This window comes from Mauremys reevesii, linkage group 2 (genome assembly GCF_016161935.1).
Source record: "Mauremys reevesii isolate NIE-2019 linkage group 2, ASM1616193v1, whole genome shotgun sequence".
Taxonomy (NCBI): Eukaryota; Metazoa; Chordata; order Testudines; family Geoemydidae; genus Mauremys; species Mauremys reevesii.
In genome coordinates this window covers 84,337,310-84,357,698 of record NC_052624.1, presented here as the reverse complement: position 1 = coordinate 84,357,698, position 20,389 = coordinate 84,337,310, and the positions used below count along the sequence as shown (strand labels likewise).

General features: G+C 43.8%; 1 protein-coding gene across 32 annotated transcripts in view; it reads left to right on the top strand.

The window, feature by feature from the left end:
• The window catches only part of CLASP2 (cytoplasmic linker associated protein 2), a 280,902-nt gene that overhangs the window by 156,951 nt on the left and 103,562 nt on the right, over positions 1-20,389 (top strand). For 24 of the 32 annotated variants that reach the window (XM_039523734.1, XM_039523715.1, XM_039523712.1 and 21 more), the window contains 4 exons: positions 1,724-1,891; positions 10,962-11,017; positions 13,957-14,130; positions 20,349-20,372. In XM_039523734.1, the coding sequence (XP_039379668.1) occupies positions 1,724-1,891; positions 10,962-11,017; positions 13,957-14,130; positions 20,349-20,372 (422 nt within the window). The remainder of the gene's footprint in view (positions 1-1,723; positions 1,892-10,961; positions 11,018-13,956; positions 14,131-20,348; positions 20,373-20,389) is intronic. The other 8 variants (XM_039523716.1, XM_039523720.1, XM_039523726.1 and 5 more) reach the window with 1 other exon arrangement.

Genomic DNA, 20,389 nt, shown 5'->3' with positions numbered 1-20,389 from the left:
AGGATTTGAAATCCTCACCTGATTGTGCTAAATGGAACTGGGGAGGGCTAAATTCACTCCTGTTTGGCTGCTTTAGTTTGGCTGTAGACCATTAAGGCAGACCACTACTGCTATGCCACCAGGCCAGTCTTTTACATTTGTGTAATGTGCAATGAATTCTGAATTACATGAAAAGTACATCTGTTTAAAATGCAGAATCAGTATCTAGTGTTTCTCAAGCACCTTCTGTTTTCCAAAATAATAATACACTTCAAAGGCAAACTTTGAAGCAAAATTAAATCACCATAAATCTTAACTAACTTTTAAAAAAAAATTTCCTTTTGAGAAATACCCTTTATATTGTGCTGGTTCACTGAAAGTTTCTTAGAATGGATCATTCTGTGACATCACAGATACTATTGGCTGCTAATATTTGATGGTATATTCTGGGGTATCTTCAGTGAGCAGGAAATATCTAAAGATATATCACAGAGAATGTGATGGGAGGACAGAAGTTACTTTGGAAAGATTAGTTCAGACTTTTGTGCTAGATGCCTCCATAACCTGGCTAGTGGAGAAGCATTCAGCACATTTAAGTGCTGGTGTGACTGGGAGCCACGCTGAGATTGCTTATTTAGGGCAAACTGCAAAGAATGGGGCAGACAATCCCCAAAACTGGTGGTTATTCTGATACGCAGATTTACCAAGCCAACAACAAAACAGCTTCTACAATACCTTACTGGTTACCCAGAAGCTAAAAACATAGTTCCCTAAAAGCAGCCCAGCCTTTGGGCTCCCACCCAGACAGCCAAGTCAAATATGAGTTTATTGAAAATCTTGTTCATCATATGAAAAGTTCTACCAATCCCAAAGGATCAGACAGGTTACCAACCAAGTTAATGAATATTTCAGATCTTACACAAATACATGCTTACAGCCAATTCTTATTAACTAAACTAAAATTTACAAAGAGAAGAGGGAGAATATTGTTTTAAAAATCATTGTACATACAGACATGAATGTTCTTCTTAGGTCAGTTTCATAGTGCAGATGGTGAGCTTTGGAGTTGTACAGAGTTCTTTTAGAATTAGTCCATAGGTTCAGTCCAATGTTCAATATCAGGGTGATCCAGATGGCACTGGAGATCTCAGTCTTGTGGTCCAAGCTTCCCCTGATGAAGCATAAGCAGATTTGAGATGAAATGATCAGGTCCCAAGAGTTTTTATAGAGATTTTTTGCAGCCTCTTTTGTGAACAATAGTCTTTTGAAGTAACCTTCTCTTTCCTAAGCATCACTAGTAGTTACCTTATACTAATCAATGTAGCTAATTATTCATTAAGCAGTTCATAGACAGTTTATCTATATTTCACTTTGAAGTTAGTAATAATGATGTTGTTATACTCAAGTTTCATCTAAGTGTTAATCCTCCCTTTTGATCTCTGCATCAATAGAAACTGTTTACATGGTTAACATTAATGAGATATAAGTAAACACATTCAAGTAGTATTACCCTAACAGTACAGGTTTCCATTTCAAAGCTCTAGTCTATCTAACATGAAATGGCCCTAATTACCATTTACATACTTTTTAACACCTTTTATAAAGATTGAATTTAGGTCAATTAGCCTGCTAGTTGTGTAACCTTTTCTAGTCTGTGTCACAGCTGGATTTTCATTTTTTTCCGTGTAGTTTAAAAAAAACAAACCCTTTCACAGTTCTACCTAGCTGTTCTTTTGTTTTGTAGGACTTACCTGGGTCTTAGAAGTCACTTTCCTGGAGAAGCAGAGGTCCTGTACAATAACCTTGAGCCATCCTATCAAAAAAGTCTCCAGACTTACTTGAAGAATTCTGGCAGTATAGCATCTCTCCCTCAGTCAGACAGGTCATCTTCAAGTTCACAGGAGAGTCTCAAGTAAGTGTCACTGAAATGATTCCCAGTCTGAAAGAACAAAAATTGTCTAGTTCTAATATGCCTACAGGTTTGAGTGGTAGCTGTGTTAAATCTGTATCAGCAAACATAACGAGGAGTCCTGGTGGCACCTTAGAGACTAACAAATTTATTTGGGCATAAACTTTTGTGGGCTAAAACCCACTTCATCAGATTCCTGGAGTGAAAAATACAGTAAACAGTATATATATTATAGCACATGAAAAGATGGAAGTTGCCTTATCAAGTGGGGGGTCAGTCCTAACGAGACCAATTCAATTAAGGTGGAAGTGGCCTATTCTCAACGGTTGACAAAAAGGGATGAATATCAACTGAGGGAAAGTTACTTTTGTAGTACTAACGAGGCCAATGCAGTCAAGGTGGACGTCGCCCATTCCCAACCATTTTCAAGAAGGTGCGAGTATCAACAGAGGGAAAATTACTTTTTGTAGTGACCCATCCACTCCCAGGCTTAATTTGATGGTGCCAAGTTTGCAAATTAATTCCAGTTCTGTAGTTTCTTGTTGGAGTCTGTTTTTGAAGTTTTTTGGTTGAAGAATTGCCATTTTAAAGTCTGTTATTGAGTGTCCAGGGACACTGAAGTGCTCTCCTACTGGTTTTTGAATGTTACAATTCTTGATGTCTGATTTATGTCCATTTATTCTTTTGCATAGAGACTGTCTGGTTTGGCCAGTGTACATGGCAGAGGAGCATTGCTAACACATGATGGCACATGAATGAGCCCCTGATGGTGTGGCTGATGTGGTTAGGTCCTATGATGGTGTCCCTTGAATAGATATGCGGACAGAGTTGGCAACGGGGTTTGTTCCTAGGTTAGTGTTTTTCATTGTGTGGTGTGTAGTTGCTCTTGAGTATTTGCTTCAGATTGGGGGGCTGTCTGTAAGCAAGGACTGGCCTGTCTCCCAAGGTCTATGAGAGTGAGGGATCGTCCTTCAGGATAGGTTGAAAATCCTTGATGATGCTCTGGAGAGGTTTTAGTTGGGAGCTGTAGGTGACGGCTAGTGGCATTCTGTTAATTTCTTTGTTGGGCCTGTCCTGTAGTAGGTCCTGGGTACCCTTCTGGCTCTGTCAATCTGTTCTTCAAGTGCTTGCTCATATCAATTCCAGTTAGGTGTGTGTGTGTGCGCCATGTGCACGGCTGTCAGAAACTTTTCTCTAGCAGAGACCTGTCGGGCCGACTGTGGAGCCCCCTGGAGGGGTGCCGATATGGCACTCTGTATATGACCCTGCCAGCCCAACCCCCCTTCAGTTCCTTTTTACCGCCAGTGACGGTTGTTGGAACAGTGGTCACTTGCTCGCAAGTGCTTCACTAATCTCTAGCTCTTATGCTTATCTTTGTATATAGTTACCCATTGTTAGTTAATTGTTCTCTTCTAGTTGTTAATTGTAGTCTTTAGTGGTTGGAGGGTTTTTCCCCTTCAGCGAGGGTCCTGCAGGGCTCTGGGGCATGCCATCCCAGGGCTTCAAATCCTGTAGCTCCTGTGCCAAGCGTATGCCCATGGGCAACCCCCATGACTCCTGTTTCCAATGTCTGGGAGAAGCCCATCAGACAGATAAATGCAATATCTGCAAGGCCTTCAAGCCTCGCACTAGAAAGGAGAGGGACATTCGTTTTAAAACAACTCCTCATGGAGTCTGCCCTTTGTCCGCAGCAGGACCTGGCCCTGAGCACCTCGGTGCAGAGTGCTCCTCCGGCGGTGCCATCCACGGCATTGAAAAAGGACTCGGCACGTCCTCCCAAGGGCCGGCAGTCTCCCGGGGCCCAGAAGAGTTCCCCTCGGCACCACTCCCACTCGCTGGCTGCCCACTAGAAGCAGGCTAAGGACAAGCCTCCACAATGGGGATTGGTCCTGCTTTGAGCAGGGGATTGGACTAGATGACCTCCTGAGGTCCCTTCCAACCCTGATATTCTATGATTCTATGATTGTAATGGCCTGACGCGGAAACCGCAGCGTCGGCAGGGCACGGTGCGGAGCATGGGCCTACGGCTGACAGACCCTCCGGTCAGGCTCAACCTTAACGGCCCCCATCTCCCCAGGAAGCCCCACACTCCTGGACTCTCCGTGGCTGCAGGTGGAGGTGGTCATGCTACCCTCCACACCGGACACTTTCGCGGCCACTGGGGGGCTTATCGAAATGACAGCGCCCAAGTCCCCAGTCTCAATGCCTTTGCTACCCCGAGGCCTGGCACGGTCCAGGGGCCAACTGGCTATGTTCGGGCCGTCTGCCCCCCAACCAGGATCTCTGCGCTGCTCTGAGTCCTGGCGCCGCACTTATGCCCCATGCCGGTCTGACTTGTGGCACCGGTCCGACTTGCGGCACTGGTCTCGCAGCCCTGACCCTCAGAGCCGTTTCCACTTGAGGTGGTCGTCGGCTGATAGGTTGTAGTCCTGCTTGAGTTCCAGATCCCAATCTGTGACCTTGCAGCACCGCTCACATCGACTCGGACTGCACTTCCCAGTCGTCCCTCTGTGTCACGGCACCGCTCCCGTTTGCAGCACCGTTCCAGATCTCACTCTGGACACCAGTCCCACTTTGGCTCGGGCCTCGATCGCAGCGCCGCTCTAAATCACAGCACCACTCTCCACCAACGTGAAGCCCTACTTCACGGCGCCGATCAACCTCCTGGCACCGCTTCACATCTCCTTGCCATTCCTTGCATTGGCACCACTGGTCACTGTCCGGTCCTCGTTATTCCCCATGGCACTCATCCCATCCATTCAAGGAGGAGGAGGCCTCCGTGGGGCAGTCCCGCACTGCTCCCTCTTGGCCCTCCCACTCAACGTCGACCTCCCTCAGGTCAGGCAGAGCATTGGGGGCATCAGAAGCACCCAGATCAGGGCCGGGAAATCTTAGACAGGACGCTTCAGCACCCCACTGGCAACCCCAGTGGCAATTCTGGACCCCTGAGACGTACCATCAGGCCCAAGGTGCCCCACCCCGGCGCTCCCCCACCATCCCATTTGGGGTCTCGCTTCCCTGAGGCAACCATCAGCTGCTCATCTCAGGATCCATCTCAGAACCCAGATCCAACCCCATCCCCAGTGGAGGTTACACCCGGGGGTTGGGAGAAACCAGTCCTAGAGGATCATGAGGCCAACACGGAATCGGTGGCTTCTTCCTCGTCATCTCCTGACGAGGCGGTGATGGGTACCTCCACATCCGGTCCACCACCCATGGACTTCAGGGCCGAAGGGTGGCCCTAAATATGAAGCTCTAGGTGGAGAAGGTGGTAGAGAACGAGGACCCTGTGGTGAACATCCTGGCACCAGAGGGTCCCTCTCGGTGGCCTTACCTCTGCTAAAGACTATCCAGTCTAACACCAAGACTATTTGGCAAATGCCTGCCTCCATTCCTCCTATGGCCAAAGGGGTCGAAGGAAAGTACTTTGTCCCCACTAAAGGGTACGAATATTTTTTCACCCATCTTCCTCCGTGTTCCCTTGTTGTGGAGGCAGTGAATGAAAAAGAGAGGCAGGGTCAGCAGGGGCCTGTGCCCTAATCAAGAGATGCTAAATGCCTTGATTTGTTTGGGAGAAAAGTTCATTCAGCAGGGGTCCTTTCTCTCCTGATTGCTAACCAGCTTGCAGACCTGAGCAGATACAGTTACAACACAGTCTGTGATTCAAAAGTTCAAAGAGCTTCTCCCATCCAAGTCAAGGGCTGAACTGGGGGCCATCGCTGAGAAGGGCAGAATTGTAGCCCGGACTTCCTTCCAGGGTTCTTTGAATGCCGTGTACCCGGGCGTCAGGTATCACGATGAGATGCAATGCTTGGCTCCATTCCTCCGGAAGTTCAGCAAACAATTCAGGACCTCCCGTTCAACAGCCAGGGCCCATTTGCTGAGCAGACAAACTCTAGACTGCGTAGCCTGAAGGACTTCCGTAATACCATTAAATCCCTTGGTATGCATACCTCGGTGACCCAAAGGAAGCCTTTCAAAGTGCAGACCACCCAGCAGTGGTCTTTCCCCACTAGGCCCAGGCAGGACTTCTCCTGCAGGAGGAATAGATATAGGCGGTCGTGCCCTCCTCCTGGGCAGGGGCAGGGCCAGGGCCAGTCCAAGCCCCCTCCAGGCCCTAAGCGCCCCTTTTGAAGGTGCGCATGAGGACAGATTACCAGTCCACAGCCCATCCAGTTATCCTCCCTTCCTGAACTGTCTATCCTGCTTCTACTGTGCATGGTCCCTTATTACATTGGACCAGTGGGTGCTCCGCATGGTAGAGGCGGGATATTCTATCCACTTCTGCTCCTCCCCATCCTCCCATCCCCCTTTCCCATCCTTCTTCAGGGACTCCTCTCGCAAGCAACTTCTTATCCAGGAGGTTCAGACCCTCCTCGCTCTAGGAGCTGTGGAGGAGGTGCCCCAGGAGCTCAAAGGCAAGGGTTTCTACTCCCATTACTTCCTCATCCCCAAAGCAAAGGGAGGCCTAAGGCCAATTCTGGACCTGAGGGAACTCAACAGTTCCACATGGTCTCCTTGAACACAATCATCCCTTCTCTGGATCCGGGAGACTGGTACGCTACCCTCGATACGAAGGATGCCTATTTTCACATATCTATCACCCCGTCTCACAAATGATTCCTCCGCTTCATGGTAAACAAGGTACATTATCAATTCACATCTCTCCTATTCGGTCGATGCACGGCTCCCTGCATCTTCACCAAATGCATGGCAGTCGTGGCAGCCTTCTTTCACTGCCATCACATGCATGTCTACCCTTACCTTGATGACTGGCTCTTCCAAGGCCGCTCTCGTTAGCAAGTGGAATTGCAGGTGCAAATGGTCAGAGACACGTTCAATCACTTAGGCATCATTTTCAGTGTCAGCAAATCCGTCCTCACCGCGACTCAAAGAAAAGAGTTCATCGGGGCAGTCCTTGATGCCAATCAAGCGAGAGCGCACCTCCCAGAGGTGTGGCATCTGGCCCTCTCGCAGATAACAGCAGCCTTTGCAGCTTTCCCACCACCATGGCGAGGCAGTGTCTCAGGCTGCTGGGCCTACGTGGTGCAGCGTGCCAGATTGCGAATCAGGCCTCTGTAAGCATGGCTCACACCGAGTATCGCCCTGGCCATGACAGTCTGGACAGGGTTCTGACCGTTCCAAGGCATATTCTCAATTCCCTATGATGGTGGCTTGACCCCGCATGGTGGCCACTGGGGTTCTTTTCCACCCTCCCCAGCCCACCTTGATTCCGGTAACGGACGCGTCTGCACTAGGCTGGGAAGCACATGTTGGAAGCCTGACAACTCAGGGCTTATGGCAAGTGGAGGAACTGGCTCTGCATATGAACATCAAAGAGCTCATGGCGATCCGCCTTGCATGCCAAGTGTTTCTGTCCCGCTTGCAGGGCCACTATGTAGTGCTGCTTATGGACCATACCACAACTATGTTTTATATAAACAGGCAAGGCGGAGCCTGATCTTTTTCTCTTTGTCAGGAAGCCCTCCTACGTCATCCACTCAATTCTCCACAGTTGGGAGTTTCCCCGAATCTACTTGTTCACTACATGGGCCAACAGGAATTGTCCAACCTTCTGCTCCTTCCAGGGTCAAAACCCAGGCTCGATCGCAGATACTTTCCTGATTCCATGGTCCAGTCAACTGTTATATGCCTTCCCACCATTTCCACTCATCCACAAGGTGCTTCTCAAGGTCCACAGGGAAAGGGCGGACGTCATACTGGTGGCTCCAGCTTGGCCTCGCCAGTGCTGGTACCCGCCATGGACCTGTCAGTCCAGTCCCTGGTACATCTACCTCTCGCTCCCGACCTCATCTTGAAGAATCATGGCTGCCTCCTTCACCCAGACCTTCAGTCATTCCACCTCATGGCCTGGAAGATCTGTGGTTGAAACAGGCAAAGCTCGCCTGTTCAGACCCGGTGAGGTAGGTACTTCTGGAGAGCTGCAAGCCATCTACCAGAGCCACTTACAAAGCAAAATGGAAAAGATTTTCTATTTGGTGTGCCCAAAGGCAGGTGCTTCCGCTCCAGGCTTCAATCTTGTGTATCCTGGATTATCTCTTGCACTTGAAGGACCAGTGCCTGGCATTCAGTTCTCTCAAGGTCCATCTCGTGGCTATATTGGCTTTTCACCCCCGTGTTTCCAGGTGCTCAGTGTTTGCGCACCCCATCGTGGGACGTTTCCTGAAGGGTTTGGAGAAGATTCATCCCCTGAAGTAGCCGCCAGTCCCAACCTGGGACCTTAATTTAGTTCTTTCTCACCTCATGGGTCCTCCCTTTGAGCCATTAGCTTCCTGTTCACTCCTCTACCTCTCTCTTGCTTTTTTGGTGGCCATCATCTTGGCACAACGCATGTCTGAGCTGCGGGCCCTCACGTCTTAGCCTCCATACACTATTTTTCATATGGACAAGGTGCAGCTTAGATCTCACCCAGCCTTTCTTCCCAAAGTTGTGTCCCACTTTCATGTTAGCCAGGACATTTTTCTGCCAGTTTTTAACCCAAAACTGCACGCCGGCCCTCATGAACAGCAGCTGTGTTCGCTGGACGTTAGAAGGGCGCTCGCCTTCTATACTGACCGAACGAAGCCTTTCTGCAAAAGAACCCAGTTGTTCATCACTTTAGCAGAGCAGATGAAAGGTTCGCCAGTCGCTTCCCAGTGGATCTCCTCCTGGATCACAGCCTGTATTCACGCTTGTTACGACTTGGCAAAGGTTTCTCTGCCTGGCATTATGACTCTCTCCACGAGGGCACAGGCCTTGTTGACAGCCTTCCTGGCCTATGTACCTCTTCAGGAAATTTGCAGGGCTGCCACGTGGACTTCAGTGCACACCTTTACGTCGCACTACGCCATCGTCCACCAATCTCAGGACAATGCAGCCTTCGGTAGAGCGGTGCTTCGATCTGCAATACCTTGACTCCGACCCCACCTCCGAAGTAAGGCTTGGGAGTCATCTACCTGGAATTGATATGAGCAAGCACTCGAAGAAGAAAAAACGATTACTCACCCTTTTTGTAACTACTGTTCTTTGCGATGTGTTGCTCATATCTATTCCATTCCCCTCCCCCCGCCCCCACCTTCCCCTCTGTCAGAGTTGCTGGCAAGAAGGAACTGAAGGGGGATCAGGCCGGCAGGGTTGTATATAGAGCGCCATATCTGCACCACTCCAGGGGACTCCACAGCTGGCTCAACGGGTAGCTGCTAGGGAAAAGTTTCTGACAGCTGTGCATGCGGCACGTACACACACCTAACTGGAATAGATATGAGCAACACATCTTGAAGGACAACAGTTACAAAAAGGGTGAGTAACCGTTTTTTTCTTCACTTCACCAGGTGGGTATTATAGTTTTAAGAACTCTTGATAGAGATCCTGTAGGTGTTTGCCTCTGTCTGAGGTATTGGAGCAAATACGGTTGTATCTTAGAGGTTGGCTGTAGATAATGGATTGTGTGATGTAGTCTGGATGAAAGCTGGAATCATGTAGGTAAGTATAGAGGTCAGTAGGTTTCCGGTATAGTGTGTTGTTTATGTGACCATAGCTTATTTGTATACTGTAGTGTGCAGGAAGTGGCTCTCTTGTGTGGACTGGTCCAGGCTGAGATTGATGGTGGGGTGGAAATTGTTGAAATTCAGTTCCACTGAACAGTGGAATAGTGTAAGTTCTATGATGAACAAAAATGAGTTAATTTTATCTTCACAATTACTTCTTCAGTTTTCTTTTTCAGTATTGTTCTAATTGCCAAAATGAAGTTGAAATTGGCACTTAGCTGCAGGACAGTACTGCTGTCCTCAATAGGTACAACTTATCTTCATCTAGAAGCCTCATTGGAAAAGGACTGGCCTTTCTTCATAAATAGAAGCTGCATGTGGTGATGGAAATAGTAGTATGTGGAAGTTCTATCCTTCAAATTATGGAAGACATCCTGAACATATGAAGTTCTGTTCTTAAATCACATCTAGTATAGGCTACAATAGAAATCTGTGTGGAAAACAAATATACTACTTCAGCTCTCAGAACCAATCTGAATTATGGTGCCAAATTTGGGGAAACCAAAACTGTAAAGACCTTAGTCTAGATTAGTGATCTTCCGAAATGAGTTAATTTGATTTTCACTGATTTTGTTTGTGGGCCAAAGGGGAGTAGAAAGAATGCCCCCCGCCCCCCAAACACTGAAAAGTTAATTTTTTGGTAGCAATACTTTTAACTAGTAGCCTTAAAAATTGAGTCCTTTCCCTTATCTATGCCAAATTTTAGCTGCAATATGTCATTTGTAATTATATAAACATTTTTAAATAGAAATTTATGGGGAACGGTGTTGGCAACACTATCTTCAACAACTAATATGTACTTTCACAGATGGCTTGCTCACCCTTTGCTTAAGCTAATGCATAATCACTACTAGGAACTTGATTTGTAATTTGTTCATGAAACTTGAAGGGTTGCATGTGGACTGAATATTGAATTGTGGATAAGATAGAATCTTACCAAAGGACTTAACATTGCTAGGTAGTATCTTTACATCTGTGTGTTGGGAGCCATGTAACTCCCAAACTATTTAAGGTACATTGTGTAGGAATATTGGGAGCAGGATTGGAAGAAAATGTAGAACAAGAGTTGGAGCAGGGAGTAGGTTCAGAAGAGAGGGTTTTTTTTTTTTTTAAGTGGGGTTTATGTGTGAGGAGGTGTAGAAAGCAAAGCAAGAGAAACAGAATCGAGCCACCTTCAGCACCCAACATGTTTCTCTCAAGCCTCTGGCTGGAACTAGATAGTTCTGTACATCTGCAGTTTATATTAAAGGGTTTATATTATGTCTGCAGTCACCAAAGTATTAAATAATACTATAGCAAGGAATTAATTTTATAATGTGCAAAAGCAGGTGATGTATTAGGATGAGCATGCTTTATGGGTCATTCTGTATAGTATGTGTGTTACCTGAATAAATGTCATAAAGTAGAAATAGAAAATGGAAGTAAAAAGATGCAGAACTGAAAAGTGTTTTCATAATGTATAATTGCTCTTTGGATCCAATTGAGATTTATCTTACTAATGTAGTTATTGTTTGCTTTTCTTTCAGTCGTCCTTTATCTTCTAAATGGTCCACAGCCAGCCCAGCAAGTATAGCTGGCAGAGGTATGCTTTCATTGCTGTACAGTACACACAAATAGACTTGTTTCTTACAAATTGACCATCTAGAAAGTTATGTTCATATTTTAAATTAGACTTACAAAAAAATCTTAAATTATGGCTATTTTTCTGTTTATTCTGATACAGAATTGTATTATTATATGCGTTGATACCAGTTCCACTTATAGTTAAGACTACTATCACTTGCCATTGTAAGACCCTGTTTTTTCTGTTATATATAACCTTGCCATACTTCAGCTTTTTGGGCTGAAATTTTCTGTGGTGGGTGCCTGCCTCAAATGGAATTTATTTTCCAGCTAAAATAGTTCAGCCGTTTCAGAGAACAAGATTAAAGAAAAATACGGGTTTTTTTTTCCCTTACCAAAAAAAAAGAATCCTAAATCTATATAATAGAGAAGCTCTAGTGCCTCTGTGCTTTGGAATAGGGACTTGAAATTTCACAGTGGGATAGCCTTGGTGTCAGGGATGTACCTTTTTGTCCCTGTGAAAATTCACCCAAATGTGGCCAAGTTCTCAGCCTTTGGAAAATCTCAATTCTTCCTTGCTCAATAGAAATGTATTAGAGTTTGGCAAGTAAATTCTCAGAGGATTGTTCTGGGTATGCTCTAGTGTGGGACTGTAGTGGCTGAGCGAGACCTTTCCTGCAGTTGCCCCTTCTGGTTGTTGGGTGCCAGACACAGGGATGGAGAACAGGGAGAGTCAGTGATGAGGAGAAAGAGAAATGAGTCTGACTGGACTGCAGAGAGGGTTGCAGGAGCTGAGAAGTAGGGGATCAATATGGTGGTTCCACAAGAGAGAATTTGCTCAAAGTACATTTGCCTGCCAAAAACAAAATGCACCTCTGCCAATTGTTTCAATATTAATATTTGATAGACACACCTGATTTGATAAATATGAACAGTCAGTAGTTTCACTCAGTTTAATAAAGTTCTAGAAATAACACATCCTGGCTAATATAAGGAGGTTCACTCTGTAATAAGGTAACATTCTGTTAGTGAGATTTGAGAATTATATTGCTGCATAATTTTTCTCTAAACAAAAAAAAAATAAACTCACTGTTGTAATTATCCGTTTGTTTCTGATATTTACATGACCATGATTTGTAAATCCCTTAAACTTCCTAAATAAATAAATAGATACACCTCTACCGCAATATAATGCGACCCGATATAACACAAATTCAGATATAACGCGGTAAAGCAGCACTCCAGTGGGGTGGGGCTGCGTGCTCCGGCGGATCAAAGCAAGTTCGATATAACATAGTTTCACCTATAACGCAGTAAGATTTTTTTTTGCTCCCGAGGACAGCGTTATATCAGGGTAGAGGTGTATTAAAAAAAACAACCCAAAACACTATCCTCTATTAGGTTGAAACTGTAATGTTCAAAAGGTAGTTAAATGCAAGAACTGAAGTTACCTGTGCAACCTTAATTCACCATCTTATGTGTTTGCATTGGTAAGAATCTTATACTATTTTTTTATACAGGACTGCTGCATCATTCAGTGAGCAAGATGGACCTGATCAGGGAATAAGTCAGGGTTGTGTCATGAATGAGACTGTTGTCTCTAGGACTTTTGCTTAATCTATTGCAGAAATTGGAAGGGTGTTTTGAGTGAGGCAGGAGACTACAGGAAGAGAAAGGATAGTCTCATAGGCAAGGTAGTTGAATTGTGCCCCAGAAAATCAAATTCTATCCCTGTTTCTGTCACAGAGATCCTATTTGATGCTGTCTAAATCACTTAAACCACACCATTTTACAGGTGGCCATTAACTGTGTTTCTCATTTTCTGGATGCCAAACTTGAGACCCACCAGTATGATTTGCAGAAATGCTGAGCACTCACAGCCATAACTGAAGAGAACTAGAGCTGTGCTGTGAACATATAAAGTGGTAAAAAAAAATGCTAAGTACTCTTAAAAATCTGGTCCTGGTTTCATCAAGTTGGGCATTTTAAATAAGTGGACAAATTTGTCCTTATCTCTTTGCCTCAGTTCTTCAGTTGTAAACTGGAAAAAATAATACCACCTAATCTCACAGATAATATGAAGATAAATTAATGTTTATGAAGCACTTGGATACTATGATGAATAGACCACAGAACTGCTTATGTGGAAATTAATGATTTTGTACTTCGTGCATGGGGGTAGGAAGATGGAATGGTGTGTATTAAATAAGGCCTGGGACAATGCATTGAATGAGGAAGGTAAAAGAAATGAATGATCCCCCTTCCGTGAGCACTATCTATTCTATGGACTGAATGAGGCAGGGGTCCTACTGGAAAAAATAGTATGTTATTCTGTAATTAAAGATTATATCGTAATACCTGCACACAGCGGGGCCGCATTAAGGTTGCACAGGCAACCACAATTCTGTCATTTTAGTATCTTTTGTGGGCTTGATTTTTGCAACCTTAGCCTTCTGTTAATATAGTTACTTTATATCAGTGGTCCCCAACGCGGTGCCCGCGCGCGCCATAGCTCCCGCTGGGGCATTTATGTGCACCCGCCTACTGACAAGGGAACGCTTCCGCCGGACAACCTGCCGCCAAGGAGCACGGCCGCTGGACAACCAGCCGCTGAGAAGCGGCAGTGCCAAGAAGTGTTGTGCCGAAATACCGCTGCTTTTCGGCGGCATTTCGGCGGCGATGCTTCTCGATGACACTGCTTCTCGGTGGCATCTTGGCGGCTGGTCATCTGGCACCCACCACACTCTTCTGGGAACATGAATATGTTATTGCAACAGAAAGGTTGGGGACTACTGCTTTATATTTTATATTATATAGGATTGTATTGAATATATTGAATCAAGTTAACCTTATGGTTTATAAGACCATATACTGGATAGAGATGGAAAATCTTAACCAAACTTTTGATAATAAGTGGGCTTAATTTAGATTTAATTTTACTATCTTTACTCTTTTTAGTTTCAGGAAGTAGCAGCAAGACTGCTCCAAGTCCAGGAACACTGCAGAGGTCCCGCAGTGACATTGATGTTAATGCTGCTGCAGGTGCAAAGGCACGGCATGCTGCTGGACAGTCAACAGGAGCTGGGCGCTTGTCTGCTGCTGGTCTACCTCCTGGGTCCTATGCTTCACTAGGTGAGAGATCCTGGTTTACTGTAAACTGTTTCTTGGAGTTCATAGAAAGCAAATGGTAATGAAAAAATACTTCCATTATTGGGAAGTACTGTGTATGGATATTTGGTGCACTCATAATAGTAGTACCTAGGCACCAAGTGCTGGATTAAGGGGCATCAGTATTGTCTGACTAGGAGTTACTGTCTTGGCTCCCTTTTTTGATTAAATGTCTTTCTATGGATAATTTTAAGAGAGAGCTAATTTTGAGGCATGGAGGTGTTCTGGATCCTTTAGAGCTTCCTTTATTGAGGAAGAAGGCCAGTGCAAAGTGTGTCTTCATTATGCTCTTAAAATACATGAGACACTCTCATTTGATCTCCGGCGGCAGATAAATAGAAGGGAGCAGTCATGGTTTCTGCCAATTTTAGAGGCAATATACCAGTCGCCATTAGAAATCTCAAATTTCCATTTTATTTAAAAAAAAAAAAATCTAAAATACTTTTGTAGCTAAGGCATGGTGAAGTGTTTCAAACTATATAAAATGGTTGCAGTATTCCATATTTGCCACTGTTTTGTACAACTGTGTACATGGTTGGTTTGGAAGAGTTCTTCATAGGTTTTCCAGCATTGCTGTGTATATTTTCACCTAAGTTGCAATTTTGTTGATGAGTAACATTACTTCTGTTAGCCATAAGAAGTGCTACCATGATATCTGTCTGAGGAGAGGTCTTTTACTGGTATCACTTCTGGTGTTAGATGCTGGAACTGTTGCAAACTCCAAACATGAACTCTGAGTCATAATCATGGTCTGCTTCTGGATGCAACAACAACAAGCTTTTCTTCAGGGCTCAAGGCAAGGCTGAGATTTAGCCTTAACTCTACAACCATTGTGGTAGGGAAGAGCAAAGGAAAGAGGCATGATAGAGACAGGAGAAGAAAGAGAAATGGTCAAATTAAAATAGTGTTGGAGGAAGAGATAGAGAATAACAAAGTTATCTTACCTATGATAAAGTGAAAGGATTACTTTGGTCTTTTGCTAAGTTTAAACAGAAAAAACAAAATTTTGGTTAGAACAGTGTTGTGCTTTCAGAACACACAAAGGACTACATATTTCATTCCCCTAGACAGGATTTTAAAAGAACACACACATTTTCAAGAGGGTAAATGCTGGCAGTTGTATGCAGGGAAATGACTGGGAGGAGGATTTACTCATGCTGTTAGTTTCATAGCTATTTTTTAGTGGATGCATTCGGGACCCGTTCCAACATATTCTTTAAATCTTGCTTTGATTAGCTGGAAAGTATTGTCTCACTGTCATTTGGACCCTTTGTGACATACATGGGGCACAGTCCAGACTAATGAGTAGCTGTGTTACCCCTGCCCTGTAACGTGGGGTGCCTTTACAATGGTTTTCTGCTGTAGCCTCCAGCTCAGAGACTGCTCACAATCAGCCTCCAGCATGTAAGTCACTCCCAGCTGTCCGTTTGTGTACTGCAGCCAGTCAGCCACACCTTGGCTCTTACCAGCCTGGGTTATACTGCAGGGTGACCCCAACACACTCGTAGTCTTAGATTTCCCCCCAGAAATTTATGTCCTATACTGCCCAGTCCTCTCCTGGACAGTACAGATTTATATAAAATCCATTATTCCACCCCAAATGGAATTTCCCAGACACTTCATTTTAAACACATTGGATTATATTAAAAAAACAACTCACAAGTTTATTAACTACAAAGAGAGAGATTAAGTGAGTACAAGTAATAAAGCATAAAAGTCAGAAAGATTTGCAAGAAAAATAAGATAAAATGCAACTGGTGCCTAACTTAACAAACTCAAAGCAAAGTTTTCTCACCACATGCCTTCAGCAGTCTCGCTGACCAAACTTCTTAGTCAGCATCCCTTCTCCCAGAGTCCAACAAAGGCTTCTTTTGTCACTTCTGGTGCTGTGAATGCGATGGGCAGGGAGAAAAAGAGGAGTGCGTTGGGGTGTTTGTCCATCTTTTTTGTAATTGCTCTTCCCCTTTTGAATAACATTTCCAGGAGACAAAAGGCTATGGGGAAGGGTTTTAGTTTCTTTTGTTTCACTTCCTGCTTGATGGCTCTGTTTACTGCTTAAATGAAAATTAAGTAGAGCACACGTTCCTTTGTTTGAGACAGACCTGTTTGCCAGCCTCAGTTTGGAACATATTAATAACACCACACAGTGGAGTCTTATAACTTCCCATGCAGTGTTGCCACAAACATTTTATCTGGACAATAATGACCAGCGAATTGAGTTTTCAAATGATACTTCACAAGGCATACATTATACAAAGATTATTACAATAGTGTATAGGGTGTGGGGACAGGTACATTCTGTCACACCTTCTTAGATTAAAATGGAAAAAATGAACATTGAGATGTATGTTTGATGGAAGAATTTAGTTAATACTGTTTGTGACATTGATCTAGAGGGTTAAAGGTAAAACAGAATATGAGTATATGTTAGTGCAAATGAAATAGGTATTATTTTTTACTATTCTCTTTCTCTGAATGATTAGTGTAGTGTTGACTAGTAATGCAAATTAGAAAGAGTTCTTATAATCAAGAAATAATTGTAAAAAGATTGTTTCAGCCCTTTCTTTGTGTTCTGATAGTGCCAAACAATAGATTCAATTAATAGAGAAAATTTACACAAGAAATATAATTTAAAATTCTACATATTTTTATTTTTGTCTGTGGTATCACATTCTTATTTATGGTCTGTCTGAATCTGCGTAGTATCATAATAGCACTAATAGGCTGAGGTATTTGAGTTTATTATGGTATCCTTGTACTTTTAAAAATATAGTGTTTATAAACTGAAAATGTAGCAGTATTAGAATTGTGAAGGAAAGAAGGGATATGGGGAAAGTAAGAAAAATGTACCACATACTGCAGAATTTTTTTTCTTTATTGTTCTCAGCATATAATTACAGTTATACATATTTTTATTTTCCTTCTGTCACATGTGGGTTCCTCGTAAATAGGTCTTATATTATGTTCTAAATAGCTGGCAGCTTCTCATAGAGACAGTATTAAATGCATAACTGCCAACTATACCGATGTGAACGAAAGGTAGGAAGAATAGTGAGAGGCCAGTATGGCTCCATCAAGAGCTCTTTAATGACCTGAAAACTAAAAGGAATCGTTCAGTAAATGGATTTGTCAATGTAATTACCTTGTTTGACAGGGTTACTGGTGTGGCAGATAGGCAGGAAGCAGTGGACAAGATCTTGATTTTAGTTAGGCTTTTGATACAGTCCCACATAATGTTCTCATAAGCAAACTAGGGAAATGTGTCTAGATGAAGGTGGGTATCAATCAACCTGTGCAAACCATTTTCAAAAAACAGTTCTTAATGGTTTTCAGTCAAATTGGAGTGGGCGTATCTAGTGGTGTCCCACAGGCATAGTCCTGGGTCTGGTCCTATTCAATATTTTCATTAATGACTGCAATAATGTTGTGGAGTGTGTGCTTATAAAATTTGCAGGTGATACGAGGCTGGGAGGGGTTGCAAGCACTTTGAAGGAAAGGGATAGAATGCAAAATAACCTTGACAAATTAGAGAATTGGCCTAAAATCAAGAGATGAAATTATGTAAAGACAAGTGCAGAGTACTACACTTAAGAGCTCTGGGACCCTCCCACACCACAGGGTCCAGCCCAAGCCTGACTGTCCACACAGCAATTAAATAGCTCTGCATCTTGAGCCCCATGAGCCTGAGTCAGCTAGCAAGGTCCAGTCCTGGGCGTCTAGTTGCTGTGTAGATGTACTGTATAAGGAAGTTAAACCCTGGAATTAGGTTTCCAAGGGTGGTTGTGGAAGCACTGCCTTTGGAGGTTTATAAGAACAGATAGTTCAGGGATGGTCTAGGTTTACTTAGGCCTTCCTCAGTGCAGAGGAAGGATTTGATAGCCTCTTGAAGTCCCCTTTTCTATGCTTCTGTAAAATATTAAGAGAATACTGTCTACTTTTTAATGTTATAAATTTATTTCATCCTGCTTTTTTTTACAATAACCTCTTAAAATAAAATGTTTTTCCAGAAATGACCATTTCTGGGTCTGTGCTTGCAGCATGACTGATAAGAATTTCTCAAGATTCAGAATTCTGAATCTTATGTAAACTATTGCAACAGTGGGTGGTATGTGCCTGCCCCTGCTAAGGATGTGTGGTCTGGGACCCATATATTTGTTGGCTGTGGATTCATCATAGAATCTACCTTGCAGAAAGGTGCCCCAGAGTCTCAGCTCTTAAAAATAAATGATCTAGTACTCTTAGTTAAGAAGATGCACTCAGTTTATATTTTTCAGGGTAACTGAAGCAGTGTAGCATCCCAGAATGTGCTGGCAGCATGAAACAGTACTGAGTAAACTGTCCCTTTTGTCCCTTTCATCCCAATGGGGTTGTTGAAACCTAAAATGACTGTTTAAATGGACAAATTTGTTAATTATTTCATTGCTGAGCATCTTACCAGAAATGTCCTACAAATGTGCTTATCTTGCTTCCAGTTTGGTTTCCATATCTTTCCATGTGGAGAGTTTAATATCAAAATAAATACCAGGGCCAGTGTTATTCGTGTTCATATTTAATTATAAACTTTTTTTTTTAATTTAAAGTAGCTGTAGAAATCAGGACCAACTTATTGGAGCATGCAGGTCATTAGTTACCTCTGCCTGTCATTGCTCGTTTATTATTGATGAAAAAGGATCTCCCCTGTGCTGTTACTGCATTAGAACTTATTTGTTTTTGTAGCTATTGAATCAGGAAGATATTCTCTGCCAGACTTTAGCCATTTTAAGGTTAGTTCTGCTTCGAGGCCTGAAATTACTAGCATCCTTATAAGCAACATTCAGCGGATTATACATATCTCACTAGTACAGGGGTTCTCAACAAATTTTTTGGCAGCCTCAGAGTGCAGCCACCAACTCTGGTTGGTGGCCGCTCTGACAATTTTTTTCCCAAAATACTTAGTTACTTTAGGAAAAACAAACAAATATGCATATTTACGTGTCCAGGTCATTATAATTGATTCATGCAGGGTTTTTTGTAGACTCAATAGTAAAAATAATGTACAGTTATATTTTGGTGCCCCTGGCCCCCGCTGCCTCCCCGGGCCCCACTGCTTCCCCCCCATTGCCTCGAGCTCCCTTCCATGGTCTCAGACCCCAGGCTCCCACTTCTTGCCTCTGGACCCCACCAACCAGTAAGGCCAGCCCTGCAGAAGCCCAGAGCTAGAGCCCCATGGCTGGAGTCAGCGGTGGGCTGAAGCCCTGAGCCCACAGGCAGAGCCCTGCTACTGTGGGGAGACTGAAACCCAAAGCACTGAAGTTGGCGGGAGGCAAGGCGCTGAAGCCCACCTTAGGAGGCCTGCAGCTGAAGCCTGCTGCCAGAGTCCTGTGGCTGCCGCTGCGTGAGGGTGAACTATAGCCTGTTGCCCAAGCCTCTGGCTGAACTGTGGAGGGGCGGGGAGGCGGGGGCTGAAGCCCGCTCTTGAGTGCTTCAGGGAGGGGCCACTGCTTTGCCCCTCCCCCACCTCTGCACAAGAGGCTGTTGTGGCTGGAGGAAAAACCCCTGTGGCCGCATTTGAGAAACACTGCACTAGTAAGTATTGTAGTGGTACTCAGCCTTTATTTTGCTTATATTATACTCAAAATCTTTGTGCTCCTTTTCTTGCAATACACACTCCATGCCAAATGAATAGAAAAATCTTTAATTGCTGCAAGCTGTACGTACTAGTTGCCCTTCCTTTTTTTCTGCTTTTATTGTGCTGTCCTGTTTGTTTTTTCTTAAATGTCTACTGTCTCCCCCTCTGAGGTTTCAAGTTAAGTGGCAGAATTTCAGAAGTGGGGTCATAGTGGTTCAGTAACACTATAAATATATGTTAATTTGAATTCTCATTGACTGTTGAGCACAAAGCAATTGATGTATCCTGAAAAAGTTCATAACCTTTGCTTCCAGGGTTTGCTCAAATCTAGATAATGCAAATAGGTTCCACATCTTTTTTGGGGGATCTTGTACCCTATCTTATATTTTTGCATACATTAGGTTGGGAACCACTAACTTTTCTAGAGTTTACACAAATGAATTTGATCTACAAATGTCTTCAGTGTTTACTATTAATATAGTTTCTTTAATTAATGTTTTATGACTCTGTTATGAATGTCTTTATTCTAACACACTAAGTTTTCCCTGTTTCTTTGCTTGCTCTTTCAACAAAGAGGATACTTCTGACAAGATGGATGGTAAGAACTTGTTTTGT